The sequence below is a fragment of the Betta splendens genome, chromosome 3 (genome assembly GCF_900634795.4).
Source record: "Betta splendens chromosome 3, fBetSpl5.4, whole genome shotgun sequence".
In the NCBI taxonomy this organism is placed as follows: domain Eukaryota; kingdom Metazoa; phylum Chordata; class Actinopteri; order Anabantiformes; family Osphronemidae; genus Betta; species Betta splendens.
This window is the reverse complement of record NC_040883.2, coordinates 13,807,076-13,824,476: the sequence shown is the minus strand read 5'-3', so window position 1 is coordinate 13,824,476 and position 17,401 is coordinate 13,807,076. Positions and strand designations below refer to the sequence as shown.

General features: G+C 46.3%; 1 protein-coding gene and 1 long non-coding RNA gene across 4 annotated transcripts in view; one reads left to right on the top strand and one right to left on the bottom strand.

Moving 5' to 3' along the window:
* Positions 1–1,006: 1,006 nt before the first annotated feature.
* On the bottom strand, positions 1,007–8,019 carry LOC129603861 (uncharacterized). Of its 3 annotated transcripts, XR_008694112.1 has the most exons (4): positions 7,766–8,019; positions 6,398–6,494; positions 4,928–5,566; positions 1,007–4,846 (listed from the first exon to the last, which is right to left on the bottom strand). It is a non-coding gene; the product is annotated as an uncharacterized LOC129603861 (long non-coding RNA). The 3 variants fall into 3 exon arrangements; XR_008694110.1 differs by having other exon boundaries at positions 1,007–5,566; XR_008694111.1 differs by having other exon boundaries at positions 1,007–5,566; positions 7,778–8,019.
* Positions 6,934–17,401, top strand: part of si:dkey-234i14.2 (heterogeneous nuclear ribonucleoprotein C) — a 25,818-nt gene continuing 15,350 nt past the window's right edge. The window contains exons 1-2 of the mRNA XM_029143856.2: positions 6,934–7,189; positions 11,117–11,192. Coding sequence (XP_028999689.1) covers positions 6,949–7,189; positions 11,117–11,192 — 317 coding nt within the window. The 5' untranslated portion in view covers positions 6,934–6,948. The remainder of the gene's footprint in view (positions 7,190–11,116; positions 11,193–17,401) is intronic.

Below are 17,401 nucleotides of genomic sequence, written 5' to 3'. Positions count from 1 at the left end.
TTTTTACCCTCTTCAGTCTTCTGCTTTTGCCCTTGTATTTGCAGGGAATTTTCCATTTATTCTGTCCAGTTTGTATTTAGTATATCTCTCTATATATAATGTAAAATGTGATCTGCTCACCCACCAGTCTAAGGCAATTTAGTCCAAAAGCAATTAAAGACTCGGCCCGCCATTTATGGACATGATTGTTTTGGGTTGTAAAATTGTGCTGAAGACTTACTGTAGCAGCACTAAAAAATCTTCATATCCAATGCATATTCTGTTTTGTATGAATTTAACTGCATTTTGATCTCTGTGTAAAATGTTAAGGACATACATGTAGAGCAACACAGTGGTAGGACTGTCGGACATCATCCACTAAATAGACGAGCCCTTCACAGCAATGCAACCAGGAAAAATGAGATCAAATTGCAAATGGGTGGAACATCTTGAGAAGGCTGCTGATAAATGAGCAAATAAAGAGTTGAGAGAGGAGAGGGCTTCTCAAGGATGTCACATCTTAATTGAAAATGACAGCTTCAATTAAAAATGTAATCATTCCATCCATTTTCTAATTAAAAGTGAAACGACTGATAGTTTTGACTCATTAACTTCAAAGAGTGATGCAGCCTGACAGTGTGGGGGAAGTGTTTCATTTGTTGAATGGAGAAGGAGTGAGCAGAGCACGGGGTGGGGACAAACGGGGAGTCTGCAGAGGATAATCTCCCACAGTGACAGAGAGAGAGAGAGAGAGAGAGAGAGAGAGAGAGAGAGAGAGAGAGAAAGAGAGAGAGAGAGAGAGAGAGAAAGAGAGAGGGAGAGAGGTCTGTAGGAAGGGTTAAATGATAATAAGGAATGAGTGACTATTCACTATTGTCATGGAGGATGTTAGGCCTGACACAAAGAATAAGTGACAATTATGTTTTTTATTTTTTATTTTTTTTAAAAAAGGACCAGCCTCTCATTACTTCATTACTTCTTTTCTGACTGAGCACAAGCAAGACTGGTGCAAACTGTCACACACACACACACACACACACACACACACACACACACACACACACACACACACACACACACACACACACACACACACACACACACACACGCGCCCTGACAGCGTTGTGATGCTCAGTACAGTGTGGTCTTGTCATCTGGAGCCTATTTAAGGTCCACCTGGTCACTGTGTGTCTCTGTCTGTTTGACTGTCTGTTAAAAATAACACATCTACAGTAATAATAATGTATATATTTTTCATTTATTTTCTAATTAAAATAAACAAACACTCACACATTATTTTACGTTTCTTCATTCATTGCGTAAAGCTTTTGCAAATATACATACAATTCAAACCTTGCAGGCTTTGCAGGTAGATTTGAGATGCAGACGAGCAGAGAACTGGCCCAGACACTAACACACATCCTCCGTCTCCATTATACTCAGATGTCAGTCATTCTTATACAGGACATAATTCCTCCCTATTCAAATAAGAAATGTTAACATAGAAAAAGCTCTATAATATTGATGCGCACATCAGTTCCACACACAGCAAGATATTTAGTGACTAATGGACCTATCAGTGGGATGATTTGGTTTCCTCCCAATAACATGTCAGCAGCATTAGTTTTGATCCGTCTTGCACAGTCTGACGGGAACCAGCAGCTGTGAGCTGAGACGCGTCTCTCATCACGAAAAGTTGTAATCAGACACAGAGTTCACGCTGCATCTCTCTCGCTCTCTCCCCCTTTGATTTTCGGGCCCTTATCATTTCAGCAGCCCTCGCCACAAAATGCAAAAAACTACAGATTGATTTTTTCTTCTCTCCTCTAAAATACGTGGCTGCAACAGAGAGAACAACGCAATGAGCAAAGTGTGTGTTCATGTGGAAGAACTGTAGATTTCTCCACAAATTACTTGACACAGATTGGAGTCGAATTAGAGACTTTTTTAAACATGTTCTGATTCATTTTTACAAATCCTTACTCTTCCAAGGAAACCTGCCCATCTCGTCTACAAAATGTTGTAAAACTAGGCTTACCTCCTATTTCTTCTGAAAATAATCAGTTTAATTTGGCTTAATATAAATAATTTAAAATATGAATACTCCCCTTTTGTCATGAAGGTAAAACCTGGGAAGGAAGTTTTCACCCAACAGGCCTATTTAGCACAGGTGTGAAGTGAAACTAATCTTGTGGATAAAATATGTTAGTTAACTGTACCAGGCCGTGTCTATGCTTTAAGCATTCACAGTATTTCTAATTGCTTTAAAAGGTTTCATTTATTTCAGTACAGCCCAACTGTCATTATCAGTATGTTGCAAATGCACATTGTAAGTGGGTAAAGCACATCCGAGCTGATCCTGCTTCTCTCTGGACTCTCATCTTGTTTACTCTCAGCATCATAAGAGGACCTTGAGCCTGGCCATACAGACCTCCACATCCACGTCTCATAATGTGATGTCACAGTCCAGCTGCCCTCGGATATCATCCGGTTGCTCTATTAATAACATCTACAAATTCCAACATTATAGCAAAACATTTACCTCTGACATTAAATTGAACTTGATGGGTAATCATTCACAACAAAGAGAGGAAAAGTATCATTAGGCCATTTGCTTGCATTGAGCTAAGTGGAAAACGAGGCTTAGTTTGGTACATACAGAGGGAACGGGGAGAGAACGAGACAAGACAAATAACTATAATATTTGGTAATTATCAGGTTAGTGTCAGCTGTAGTCGGGGGGAAATGAATAGAAACAGCCATTAAGTCATCGTGCAGCACAAGTGTGATGAGTGGAGCATCATCTGCCCTGCAGCTGACACCAGCCTGTGCTGTGCAGAGTAGCTCAGGATACGGAGCAAGGTCTGCTACAGTAGCTGTTCCTCCGTACGAGCAGGGCTGGTGCATGGTCTCTGGGCATCAAATTAAATGTAAATGACCTCGTTTAAGTGTCTCAGATGTAACATGCTGCACAATCTTGGTACATATTGTATGAGGAGGCATGAATAGTTAACATTTGTATTATAGACCTTTTACTCACCACACATTGTTTTGATTAGCCGTACAATGGTCTGAACTCTTATGAGAAGCTACAGCAGTTGCACTATTCAGCTCCACTTACATCCAGTAGATTGTGGTGTGTTGTACAGTTTGCACCCGTTTGTCTTGTGTTTACTGCTGAGGCTGAGTCATTATTCTGTGAATACATGTTCAAGGTTTCACTGCTGTTGTGTTGTGCGCTGCTGTTGGTGTCTATGGAGCTAATTAGTCGGTGAACGTGTCAACAGACGCACGCATTCAAACATGTTAGAAATGTGCGGTACGGTGTTATTCGGGGCGACTGGCTGTGCTTCTGTCCCCCGCTCTGCCGCGTGTCGGCCACTCTGGCTGATGCAGAAACATCAGGTTAGTTAAGAGGTTTTTTTCCCCCGTCACAGCTGGACAGTCTGAGAGAACAAGGCTATCCCTGACGCAGAGAGATAGGGCGTTGGAGGATGATGAATGGGGCTGTTTGAGAACGCTTCTCCTTTTCCTCACTGCAGGAGACAGGGGGAAAAAAGGCGCTAATGCAAACTTAACTGAGTCTCACCCTCTCGCTATCTGGGAGCATGAGCGAATCCTCCTTCTTATTACTCATCAGAGGGCGCCCAGTGCAAGTTGGATTATCCTCTGAGGAACCTGCTCCGCTCCTTGTCGGGCCGCTTCGCTTTGTTCGACACATCACACGTCTGGAAGCGGCGCGCGGGCGGTGTGTGTGTGTGTGTGTGTGTGTGTGTGTGTGTGTGTGTGTGTGTGTGTGTGTGTGTGTGTGTGTGCTCTGCGTCCGAGAGAGAGATGCCTCATCCAAAACCCAGATCAGACTGGAAAGATGACACTGTTGTCTCACATTCAACTCACCAGCATGAAAACAAATCCTAGCCACAAAGACACGGCTTAAGTCCATTTGTTGCAACTCTCGGCATCAGCCTATATTTCTGTGTATTTCTCCTGCTTAGGAGATTTTTAAAGTCTCCAATATTCCCGTTCTAACGTGTGTCCACGTTCATCATGAACGCACAGGGATCCTAAAGGATGCCTTTTATTGAACTTGAGAGTGTGTTACGTGAAAAATCTGACGGCCGGCAGCAAAACAGAGTAAACGAGGAGCCAGTTAAAGCCTAGTGAAATGTGTGGCTGGCCACAGGCCTCTTAACAGCCTGCCCAGTTCCTGCCGCCATTGTGGCCCGGCGCTTGAAAAAATGGAAAATGTCCCCCGCTTGGGCGCTGTCACGCCGATGGAGCCCTGCCAGATTTATTCACTATTGATTACAGGTACCCGCGCGCACGCACACACGCACACACGTCCAGACTCACACAAACACTGACGCGCCGGCTCAGGCGCGGACTACAGCTCTCTGTCCAATTGAGTTTGCAGGTCCAGTAGCAGAACATAATGAGGTTTTCACACTGAGGCACTCCAACTAGAAAGAGAGGTGGAGGGGGGGTGGTTTTGGGGGAGGAGGGGGGCAGTCAGTGGGTGTGACACACAGAAAGAGGGGCGAGCAAAGAGTAAAGTCACTCAATGATAATGTATGAGCTGTCTGCGGCGCTCCATGGGTGGAGGGAAGGGTGCAGCGGTGCATTTAAAAAGAAGATTATCATGTCAAGATACAGTAATACCTCGGTGAACATTGATTTCGGGGGGTGTTGGTGCTGTGCTCCGTCTGCCTGGGCTAATCGGAACAGGGGTGTGTGCGTGGAGCGCGGGTTCTCTCATAACAAGAGCCAAACATTTCCCAGCCTTTCTCCGTCGCCACGGTGACAAATGTCGAAAGTAAAATAGCAGTGAAACGGTCTCGTCGCACGTCCGCTTGACGATGTTCTGGAGCTGTGAACGAGACCAGTGCTTAAACATACCATTGCGACAGGACTCGGGCTAGCAAGATGCATGTACAAATGAATAAGTGACCTCCTGGTTCAGATCCGGTGACTGGTTTCGGTGGCGTCAGCAGAACCGATGGACACGAGGAGCTAACGTTCTCCTACATATCTGCCGGGAAATGTTGAATTCCAGGCGCAGCGTGCTGCAGTTTCACTCCCCAACCTTCCAGTGCAAAGGCAAGTAATAAAGTCCAATACATCATGATGCAGGGTTATTAATGATGCGGACCCAGGAACATCCCTGAGGTCACGATGGCGCCGCTGACAACGGAAGGTAAAAGTAACTAATAACACAGAAATAAGAAAGTGCAACCAGCCTGAAGTGACGTTGTTTCTGAAAGATGTGACATATGTGTGTTTTCCCTACGGAATCATATTTTATAAACCGTTCTTCATGAGGCTTTTTACAAAATTATTCCATATTTTTGAAGTCCATATTTACTCGTTCTGTTAAACTCATTCCAGCCTTTTCCTGAGCCTGCAGGCTAATTTTCTCTCTCGCTGCTCCCGCCCTCCCCCTCAGGCTTTTCCATTTAGGTGCGTCAGTCCGCTGGGTTGCAGCAAGCTGAGTTCTGCTCCACTACCTCCTTCCCCGACTCCCATCCTTCTCACCTCCGTGCAGCTTTTAATTCCCCCGATAGGTGACAGCGAGCCCAAATGTGTTTATCTGGAAAGAATGAATGAAGTCAGCGAGGTGAACAAACAAAGTCAATGAATAAACCTTTTGGTTTGTTAAAAGTTTTGAATAAATGTAATTCTACAAAAATGTCTGTCCGTGTTCTTTTGTCCTCAAAGGACAAGAACACACAAGACTGGTGCTTTTCTTCTTTCTGTGCCTAAACATTCAAACATGTATTGTGTAAAGAGTGATGGTGATAATGAAGTTTAAGATGGCGGCGTCTTCTATGATGATAGATGTTTGGTTCCATCTGGAGCAATTCACCCAAATCTAAAACTATTTCTCCCGAGGGAGACAATAAAACCACAGCAACCTTGACCTTGACAGCGCGCATCGCTCCTTCCACGTATTAACATGCGGTTTATTCACCCTCTTCACCTTCATCAGTTCTGCTACAGGGTGCTGCAGTTTTTATTACCATGTTCTTGCTGCAAGTACCAAACACATAACTTAACGAATGCATCCGGCTGGGGAGGCTTCGCCCACACGAGGCAGAGCTTACTTACAACCAGCGTGTTTGAAGAGATTACCAAAGCAATATATGATTATCTCTTTATATAAATATGCCATGTTTTCATACTGTATGGTTAATACTGTACGTGAATTACCCACGTTAGCTTAGCTGTTATTAGCTCATTGTGTAGTTCTGTTGTACCTATTTATAGACTTATTCAGCTTATTGTCAGACCGCTGACAGTAGTTATTAAAGGGTTAACAGATTAATAACGCAATCCTGCTTGGGCTAAGCGTAGTGTGAAACGAAGGAATAATCACTTTAGAGTTGTCTAAGATTAAAGTTGGGCTTACAGCCAGTCTTACCCCGCACTGGTTGTTAAAGGAGTTAATTAAACCCACACGAAAGCCTCTCCTCAGGAGCCGGGGAGATTAAACACCCTCAGGTGTAGTCTGTCTCCAACTAGAGCACAACAAAACGGGAACAGCAATTAGACAGCGCGCTCGCTGATTCTGCCGGGTGTGTTTTTAGATGCTGTATTAATTATAATCAGAAACCCATGGATGGAATTATGCAAGATGTGATAGTAATGATGTTAAGATACAGTAGGAGCTTCAGATTCTTCATCAGATTAAATGTACTGTAGAGATTAGTCAGAGTCAGATTGGTAGTTTATCAAATACACAGTGTATTAATTACTTCCTTTATCTCTTGATTCAAAAATCATCCACCGCTTTACACTGACTTGTGCAATACAGGAAGTGCTGTTGTTCCAGGTTGAGGATCTTTAATACGTGCATTAAGCCACGCGCACGCGCACAAACGCGCGCGCTCCCCTGCAGCTGGCAGGAATTTGTAAGCCGCGAGCTCCAGCCGAGCTCCTGTTGCTGAGGGGAAAGCGGCCGCGCGCGCACTAATGGACCCGCCCGGTCGAGCCCCGTCCGTGCACCCCCGTTACAGGCGAGCACTTGGTACAGCCCGTTGGCGCTCCTCTGGCTGCCTCGCCACTGACTCAGTAGTATCGCAGCAGTCCGCCCGAACCCGCACGCGCACCCACGGTGAGAACGTATTACGAGCGAGTAGCAAGGAAGACGCCGATAAATCTGCAGCGCCGCCTCCTTTCTGCTTTCCTGACATGACCCTGTTCGGCCCGCGATGTGAGTATGCCGGGGCTCGCGCCTGTCCGTCCGTGCGCGCGCGCGCGCGACGACGGTGTTTGTATGCAGCACCGTGTTTCCGCGAGCCAGGCTTCTCTGCTGTGCCTCGCTTTCTGCCATCTTTATCCCGCTCCCCGTCGCCGCTCGTTCCACCCGTCCGTCGTCGATCCTCTCGTGCCCGCACCGCATCCCGAGTCCTTTTGTTTACTTTTGTTTACAGCCATTTTCTCTGGCCGTCTCCGCACACACACACGTTCGTGCCGTTGGGCGCAGTGTGTGTTTGTGTGTGAACATTAGAAGCTGAAGTTCGTGATGGGAAACTTTCAGTGGTGACACTTTGTGCCCAAACTGGGAGGTGCTGCACCAATTAAAGCCTTTTCTCATCGCCAAGGTCACAATTCTGTCTTAGACGGTTAAAGCTTAGACCACGGACGTCACCCCGTCGTGCTGAACTAAGCCTTGCGTCTTCATTTTCCCCAGCTATTCAGAGTTACAAACCCATGTTTTCTAACACTGGAGTCGGGGGCTTCAGCTCCAGCTCCCAACTTCCACACAAGTTCAGAAATAGCACCGTACCCACAAAGCTACCTGCCTGCTGGGAAAGCAACGGGTTCAGCCGAGGTCGACGCCGCGCGAGGCGTTATTTATGATGAAAGTGACTGCGCTGTACGTCGCTGCTGCCGCTGAGCTGCGACTCGTCTTGTCCTGCTTTTCCCCGGCTGTTCTCGAGCTGATCTTCATCTCAGGCCGACGCCGAGCACAGTCTTCGCTGTCGTCCCCGTGCGAGTTGCATCCTTGGCCTTTTGAGAGTTTGAAGCAACACAATGAGAGCCTCATCTCTTCTTTTACCTCAGAAATATTCTAAACGGAAGTTAAGTGTGAGCGCACATTGATAAAGCATGTGAATAGTTACACTTTAAATACAGCATGCAGTACATGTTTCATTAACTAAAAAAACCCTTCACTGCTTAAATCATATCTTAATGCACCGCATTCACAATCGTGTCTTACATCAGCCAGAGCCAATTCATTAAAATCTGTTTTGGATTCGCAGTTTCAGTTGAGATGATTGATGTAATTTTTTTTTTTCAGCTTTTGGGATGGAATCAGTTTAAAACAATGTTTTTATCTCGCACTAAAAGCTCGAGCAGATGACTGACAGTCGGCAGTCTGCTGTTTGGAAATTAGTTGTTTGGAACAAATCAGAACTGAAACAGAACGAAGGAAAATGACGACAGAAGACAGAGGAGCCGTGTTTTTTTCCTTATCGTGTTATTGTGCCGTGTCTCGCACATTAACGACTCCGAAGTGCACCAGTTGAAATCACGCAGAGTCATTTGGACTTTTGTGCCCCCTACTATTATGACATATGGGTAAGAGTGGGTTTCAAGACGTCTCAAAGTGTTTTTGTCTAAATAATGAAGTTCTCCATGAAGCACTGTACCAAGGGTCAAAGTACTGTATGCTCCACCCACATTCTTCTAGTGGAAGTGTGTGATGGACGCTGTTCAAGGTGATGAGGCCGGTTCAGACAAAGCAGCTTTCCTGGAGCTGAGAAGGATTTCAGGAACATCTACGCAGAGCTGATGCTGATTGACCAGTCATCAAGTCCGTCTCCTGCCGTTCCTGCAGCCTTTCCACATTATTACCGAGTGATTTGCTGAGGCGGCGTTCACTTTGTCTCAGTGTGAACCCACATGTGGCATTCAGGCTGATACAAAGCCCGGCGACGGACCCAGAGTGACAGAGGCGCGTTGTTGCTGATGGCGTGTGACCTTGGAGTGTCCTCTAGCGGCTGCTGTTCTGTCAACACAACATCTGTTGGATTAAAACTCTGCTTGATTTATGTTTAATTTGGGGGGATTTTTCCTCATTTGGCTGTTTTTATAGTAATGATGACTTCAGCGTTACTATCACCTGACTATACAGACAACGCTCCGTTCAATTCAGTGCATTCATATAGTTCATATATACAACAAAAGTCATCTCAAGGCACTTTACAAAGTAAGAGCTAAGACCCTTTAGAACACAAACACAAGTATGTATTGTATATGCAAGCACTAAGCAACGCTGGAGCAGAAAAATAATGTAGAAATGTAATCGCTGGGTACTGGGTCATGTTCACCTCCGCAGTCTAATCCAATCCCACGCTGCAACTCTGCTACTAATATGTCTGAGTTGACTTGAACTTCAATAAATTATTAGAGTAATATAGTGATAATTCTGTCAGATTAAAAAAACAAAAAAAGTACATCTTAACTAACTATGTCATATTGCCCATATAAGAAAACAACAACTTTGTTTTAATATGTACGTCCATATGTTTGTATATGTGTGTGGGTGGATCAGGAGCGGCTAATTGTAGCATATAGGCTTTTGTTTGTCAGATCGCGCTGATTACCTCCCGACGATTTGCTCCTGTAGAGCGACACAACTGTGCTCAGCGGCATCCGCTCCTCGCTTCCTGCCTAATAGCTTCATCATGCAGTCAATCATACAGTTGTCATGTCACTCAGCAAAATATCATAAAGCTTAAGCGTTATCGCCTCCTGCCACGTAATCCCCGGCGTGTGCGCCAACAGTGTAGGATGAACTTGACGCTTCTGTTTTACATCATGTCTGTTGTGGTATCAGTGATGGGTGAGATGAGAAATAAGCAAGTGTACATAAAAAATATGAAATGCTGGATAGAATTTGTCTGAGGTACGAATCCAGTTATACATAAAAATAGTTCTGAACCAACATCGGTTATAATTTTAATTTAAGAATTGGAAAATAATTCACAAAAAGCTTCAAGACACTTCTTAAGTCTTAAATCTGCCGTTCTTCAACTTCTACAATCTAGAATATATTTTAATAAACGTATGTAAATACAGATTTTCATTAATGCTGCATATTATTCAGTTAATTAGAACTGGAAGCTCCCTGTAGTTTCACAGTGCACTGAATTTTCCATTACAATTGCCAACAGAAACACATTATAAACTAAGTCCCGTCGACCTAGTTTTACATACTGATGTGTTTGTCCTGAGACAGCGTTTAAAGCACGCTATTAGTCCCAACAGTTGATGTGTCAGCAGCAGGGGCCAGCTCCTCGCCAGCAGAGGCACTTTTGGCTGCACAGGAACCATCCAGCAGGTCACCGTTTGACTGTAAACTGTCAGTAAATTATCTGTGCTGCGGGGGGCGAAGCCACATACACGTGTCTACATTTCTTCTCACACATTCAGACCCATACTTAATTAATTGTAGCTTCCAGCCATTTGACAGTCATGCTGTGTGAGTGTATGTGCAGCTGGCTCAGTCACACTCCATTCACCGCCCATCTGTCCATGTCAGACCGGCCTCCTCTCCTCTCCTCTCCTCTCCTCCCCCCCCCCCCCCCCCCCCCCACCCAATTATTCGCCAAACCACGGTGGTTTGGTCTTCAATGTTAACTGTTGGCATATCTGTAATCACCACGACGCAGCATGCAAGGAAGGGCCGCTAAAACGCGGAGGAACGTGGCTTTCCAGAACCCCAAGCTGCACCGTGGTTCATGTATCCTTGCAGACGCGAGACAAAAAAACTGAGTTGAACAGCTGGTTCAGGGGAGCGGAAGCCATCAGGAGAGAGTGATGGAAGACAGGGGTGAAAAACGACCACGTCAGGCTTTGCGTGCCTCTTGTCCATTATCATAGAAAATAGTTGCAGCAGCTACAACAGATTAGGCACATTTTGCACAATTAGAGAGTGAACCTGGGTCTAAGCACGACCACATAATGATGAAATAAAGATATTTTCTGACCTGGGAGTAAAAATTGAGATCTAATAAATGGATCGTTATTAATTCCCCTCTAGATCTGTGCCTTGTACTGTGTGTTGTGTTGTGTATGAACATGCGCCTCACTCAGCATTACAAAGTTAACTGTTTGTACTCCCATGCAGACATGAGCATGAGTGGGGAGCTGAAGTCCAGCCGCTCCAGGGCAGCGAGTAAGAGGACCAGCAACACCATCTATGGGTGAGTATCAAGCTTTCATCCCAACTTTGAGGCCACACCTGAACGCTGCAATCAATGCAGCATTATTTGTTATTAGCTTTGTACTTGCCGCTTATGTTGGCTGATATTGATTTTAACCTAAGGTGTTGTCTCCATCAGTCAATTTTTTAATCTATCTGTTGATGTTTGGCACATGATTGGATTACTGATGTCTGTTTATGGCCGATGGTTCAATACGGCTACGCTAACAACAGTGAGCTCAGAAAGCTGGTGGTGGGAGAGGCACCACGACGTGCAGGATGCTGGAGTTCATTCACGTCTCCATTGCTCTTGCCTCCATCTCTTTCATTGAACGCTATCTTTTATTCTATAGTATGGGCTTCTCTACAAGCTCTGGCCACCGAAAATATTCTGTGTGTGATTTCATGTCCAAGAATGGACTTTAAGTTATGGAGTATAATAAAGCTGCTAAAAATTGGTTAAAGTCACCTACAGCAGCTTTAAAGCAACTGGGGTAAACATAATCAATAATAGTGAAGTAGTTTACAGGACAGTTAACGTGGCTCCAAAATGCAACAAGCTAGAGAATTCCAGCTAAGCAGAAAATGATGGATTTTGTGTGTGATGCTTCAACAGCAAAACTTTATTCCAAGTAACTCCTTTTCCCTAGAAGTATATGAAGACACAAAGGTTGAAATATTTAAATGAGTATCTGACTCCGTTAAGTAATCCAGCTTTTTGCCTGGTCTTTATCCCCTAACTCGCTTTAACTTCATCCGCCTAACATTAAACCCCCACACCGTATTTGCCCATTCCACCATGTAGTTATTCAGCCGTATGCGACCATGCATTAATGAGGTTAGTCATGTGGTGCGCACGCACGCACGCACGCACACACAAACACACACACACACACACACACACACACACACACACACACACACACACACACACACACACACACACACACACACACAATGACTAACCATAAATGGGACACACCTGAGGTATCAGCCTGGTTTAGGCTGGACCTGCTTGATCGTTAACACAGATTACATGGATTTTACATCTTTCCTCATTAATACAAAGAGACTGATGTTGATTAATCTCCCTATTATAATGACAAAATGACACCAAACCACGTGACGATTTCCCAGCAGCCACATCTACAATATTCTGTAGCTAACGACAAAAATGTAAATGGTGGCAGGACAGACACCAAACACTCTCTGTCAAGACTCCAGTAATCCTGCTCTGTGCTGCTGGCAGTAGTGAGCCCCCTCTCCTCCCTCCCCCCAACTGGTCTCACATGGCTGTCCAACAAACACTGCTGCACGTGGCCTAGATTACTTAGTGAATAAACTTTCTAGCCCATGTCCAAGACGCTAAAGCGATGTAATCTACCACTGCAACACTGTACGTGCTGCGTGTGTTTGTGAACTCTGTGATGCTCTAGAAGGTGGATTATTGTGTATTTTATCCTAATGTGGTCCATGTCAATATGAGAGCCAGTGTTTTGTCCCCTCCTGCCAGCGTTTCACGCGTCTCCCTCAATCCATTTGCTGCAGCGTGATCCTGCCAAAGTAAGGGTTTTGTCACCTCTCATCGTTCGCGCTTCCTCCAGGCCGCCGTGTCCCAGCTGTGGCGGGAGGCATGGGGGCGGAGCCAGTGGCGAGCAGATGTTGCTGCTGATGCTGCGGCCGTGGCCTTTGTATGCTCCAGTGCACTATTACAAAAGCTCACTGTACTGTGTGGCCCGTATAGGGAGGCTCAGGTGCCAGAAGAGAGAAGTCAGAGGTGGATGTGTGATTCTGTGTGTGCAGCCGTGCAATTAACCCATGATTAAGTAGGACAAAGACTTCAGGGGCTTTGTTGTTCTTTACTGCCCCCTGACAGCAACAGAAGCGTCGGATCATTCCCATAAAGTCCAAGTTAATGCGAAACCTACAAGAGCGCTTCATTCTTCAATTAGTGGCCTCATTATAAAGTAAAGGCCAATCGCTTTTAATGTACAGTCATCGTACTATTTTGCACATCAGAGGAAAGGGGAAGAGACGGGCAGAGAGGGAGGAGAGGGGACTGGCCTGAGCACAAAGCGGCAGAGTGTACCGAGCATCTGGTCTCTGATATTTTTGCCTGCGTTCTCTTTGCACTCTTTTAATATTCTCTCATCTGTTTTAATTATCAGAGGGACTGGTCATAGAGGAGTTTGAGATAGGATGGAAACATGCTGTGGGCCCATCTGTCATAAAGGCTCAGATAGGTATGAACGCCGCAGCTGCCAGGAGCAGTTGGTGATGATCTGTCTGTCCTGTGACATGCACAGCGCGCCGCATTTTAAAGGCTAATCTTGTGGCAGATATTACCAAGCTGGAACAGAGGCCGGAGGAAAATGGGTCACTTCTACTGCCAAAAGAGCAGTGAAGTGACTGTACGGTGCTCTTTCTGGCCACGTTTCCCTCCGCGGAGCAGCCTTTGTCTTTTATTTTGACAGGACTAAATGTGCGTCTCTTCACAACCAGCAGTGATGAAGCCAATGCCCCTATGCGATCTATGAGAAAACAGTACTAGAGATCAACAGCTTTACCAACAAGCTAAAAAGCTAAAAAATGAGCCACGTATGGCACAGACCTACAAAATAAGAGCTAACAGCTCATGTTTACTCAGTTTGGACAGAAATAACATATTATTTGCTTTCGAAAAACACATCCAGTAACTCCAGTTTACTGTGGACTGGGGCAGAGACTCCGGCATACATCCTTCCAGAAGGAAACACAGTAAACTAATGTATAGCGTCTGCTCATTTCAGCTCGATGTCAGTGAAGCTGGATATGATTGGATTTATATACATTCAGAAAAGCAACTAATAAAGAAAAACCCAGCAAAAATACTGTTACAGGAAAAACTGTGTACTGCAGCATGACTGCTTCTCGTTGTTCATTCATTGTACACGGAAAAGCACTTATTGCAGTTTGCTGTGATGAATTTCTTGCTCCCTTTTTTTTTAGTAGCGGGGCCTTTCTGCTTATGTCTGCACCTCAGCAAAATGAAGTTAAATGAAGTGTGGAGAGAGTTCTGGGCCTGTGTGACTAATATATCAGTGTTTTCACTGTTTAGCAGTGTTGTTCCGGCCGCGTCAGACGTTAAGTGGCCACTCTGCTCTCATGACTAACCGAAACATTTACGTCCACAGCAACTCTGCGAGGTCACGTCCGACATCACCGTTGGTCCAACAACTCAGCAAGATTTAATGGAAGTTTGACTGTAATGTAATATTTGCAAGAAATGTCACCCAGAAAGTGAAACAGTCCTAAGATTCATTTTATCCAACAGTTTTGTGAACCAGACATTTCAAGGTGCCGGCGCGTTCGGAGGGAAATCTGCAGTGTGCGATAACATTAGGCACAACTTGTAATAAATAAGCACATTTTGGAAGTTCCTGTTTCATCCTGCGACGCGGGACTAGTTTGTGTGAAGTCCCCAGACTGCTGTAACCTCCACAGTGTCCTCACGCGCGATACCCGAGCGAGTGAGTGATCAAGGGGCACCTGAAAGCCGGCATGTCACCGGCGCTGCAGTTTGTGCTCGGGCGAAAAACATCCCCCTGACTTCCCATCAAACGCTAGCGTAGCGCTCCCGTTCGCCGCGGCCTCCATTTTACAGTGTAATTGCTATTTTCGCTCTTCTCGCCGGCGTTCCCCTCTGTCCTTTGTTGGCCTTCTCTTTGCACGGATGCACCGGCGATGCGCTGTCCGCCGACCGTTCTTGTGAGAGCTGACGGGAGCTGTACTGTAGGTAAAGGTCAGTGCAGTCGGTGGGGGGGGGGGCTGCTGGGGAAAAGGTCACCCTGTGCAGAGCAAGGAGGAGAGTGCATGTGCCGGAGCCTTTGAGACAGCAGAGAACGACTGAAGAGAGGAGATGGGTCTATATTGAAAAGGGAGAGCGACGAAGGGAGGGAGCAGAGAGCGATAGGGCGGCAGCAGACAGGATGGTCTGTGGAGATGAGGTCATGAGCCAGCAATGATGGCACAGTAGCTGGAGGCACGATGGCCAGAGTAAACACAAAAACACAGAAATATATTGTCTAGTGATAGTATTGTGTGTGCGTGCGTGCGGGTGTCGGGGGGTTTTATTCATGTATTCTGTGCTTATGTGCATTACCAAGCCAGAGGAGTTATCTCCTCCGTGCTGCAGGCTCATCACTCTACAAGGGCTGGTCCCGTTAGTAATGAAGACATCTCTGTCCCCACCGCATGCTCTACCCTGGGAGGCATCAGAGGAAGCAGGTGGACACGGAGAGGCCAATGAGGGCTTATGCAAAGCGCTGCACGCACGCAAAGAGTGAAACAATTGAAAGAGAGAGGAGGAGATAGCGGGGGAAAAAAAGGCAGTGAGAGAGAGAAATAACAGCAGTCGGGGAGAGTGAGGGGTGAAGAAAGCAGAGGAGGGAAAGCAAGTGAGCACTGCACTGTGTGTCATTGGCCCCCTAGCGTGAACAATCCATCTCAAATTGATCTTCCAGCTCGGCCCAGCAGGGCATTCTGAATCAATCTCAAATTGATCTCTGTGCCAGAGGTCGGGAAAACTAGCAGTGGAGCTTATCAGAAATATAGTGGTGCTGGGAGGATCTGACAGGGAAACTTATCACACTGCACAACAGGAAATGGGCTCTGAGCCCCTTGGGCAGCGAGAGGACGAGCCTGGTCCCGGCACGCACGCACGCACGTACGCGCGCACGCACACCGAATGCCCCCGTGTGGAACCCAACGCGGCCGCGCGCTGACACAGGCGCCCCGGTGTTTAGCGCAGGACAAGGAGGGCGCACGCGAGTCGCTACACACACCTGGAGGCTGCCAGCAAAACGGAACAAAAGTTTACACCAGCCCAATATGTCAATGTATTTTAAGTTGGACGGGTCAGCTTTGAGGCCCGGAGCCCTTAATGACTTATAAACATTTAATGTGTCCTCAGCAAGACTGTGTGGAAAGCCAGAGGAAGGACAATCAATACCATTTTGCTGTTAGACGGTCAGTCAGCTTAGGGGAACAGCCTGTCTCCTGGCCGGGGAAAACAGAAACCCATATAAACAACTGCTCAAAAGATGCTTTTATCACACACAACGTCTGAAAACCAGGGGAAGGTCTGGGACTGCAGGAATGCACACACCCCGGCTGACCAAGTGTCCTGGATCAAAAGCGCTATTTATTGCATTCTATACATTTTCCCGTTTCTATAGGAACCAGTGTTCACGGCAGTAAAGGATGATGAGCCTTGCAGTAGTCGCTGATGATCGGGTCACCGGACTGACGCCGACAGCAGCTTTTCAGAGCACAAGGAACCACGACTAGCATAAAAGTGTGCGGTAAAATAGGGAGGCGAGGAAAGAAGCGTTTGAGCGTGTCAGCGTTTGGGAGGCAGCAGGAGAGCCCTTCCTGTGGCCTGGACTGGAAAAGCTCCCCGTCAGCACAGAGGGGTAATGGGGGTTGGCCAGAGGGAGAGAGGATGACTGGGCGAGTGGAACAAAGTGTGAGGCTCCGCATGTCCAGAGGAGACGACGGCGTGGAATGACCGCAGTGACCCCAGGGACCCAGCGGCATTTACGTGCACCACCAAGTCATGTTCCCAAACAAGGACGACGCCACGGACGCCCCAGAAGATAGATGATAATAAGCCAGAGTGCTGGGAAGACCCCCTGCTGTGGCTGCGGCTGCGCCTCCTCATTGTCTATAGACTCCAGTCCAGTGGACAATAATGAGTTCTGCAGTAAAAACGGGATAGGCCTTTGGCTGCTTCCCTATTTTACACACACACACACACACACACACACACACACACACACACACACACACACACACACACACACACACACACACACACACAGTCTAACATTTCCATCTCCAGTATTGAGGATTTGTTGAGATGATGTCGTTGTGACTTGGCACAAACTGAGCCGAACAGAATGTGGTGACATGGTGGTGTGATAAAACTAAAAGTCTAATGTGACTTGGGCGCTTACAGTGAGTGGAGTGGCCTGGTGCAGCTTTGAGTTGGACGAACTGGCCGGGAGCAGATGATTCATGGACTAATTACATACATTCCACTGTTTTTCTGTTGATTTGTGTCACTGTGTAAGAGAGCAGCCTGCTCTGTGTGTGTGAGGCGTTCACAGACCGTACAAAGCGTAGGACTCAAAAACATCAGAAGTTAGGAATATCTAAAGCCACTTGATG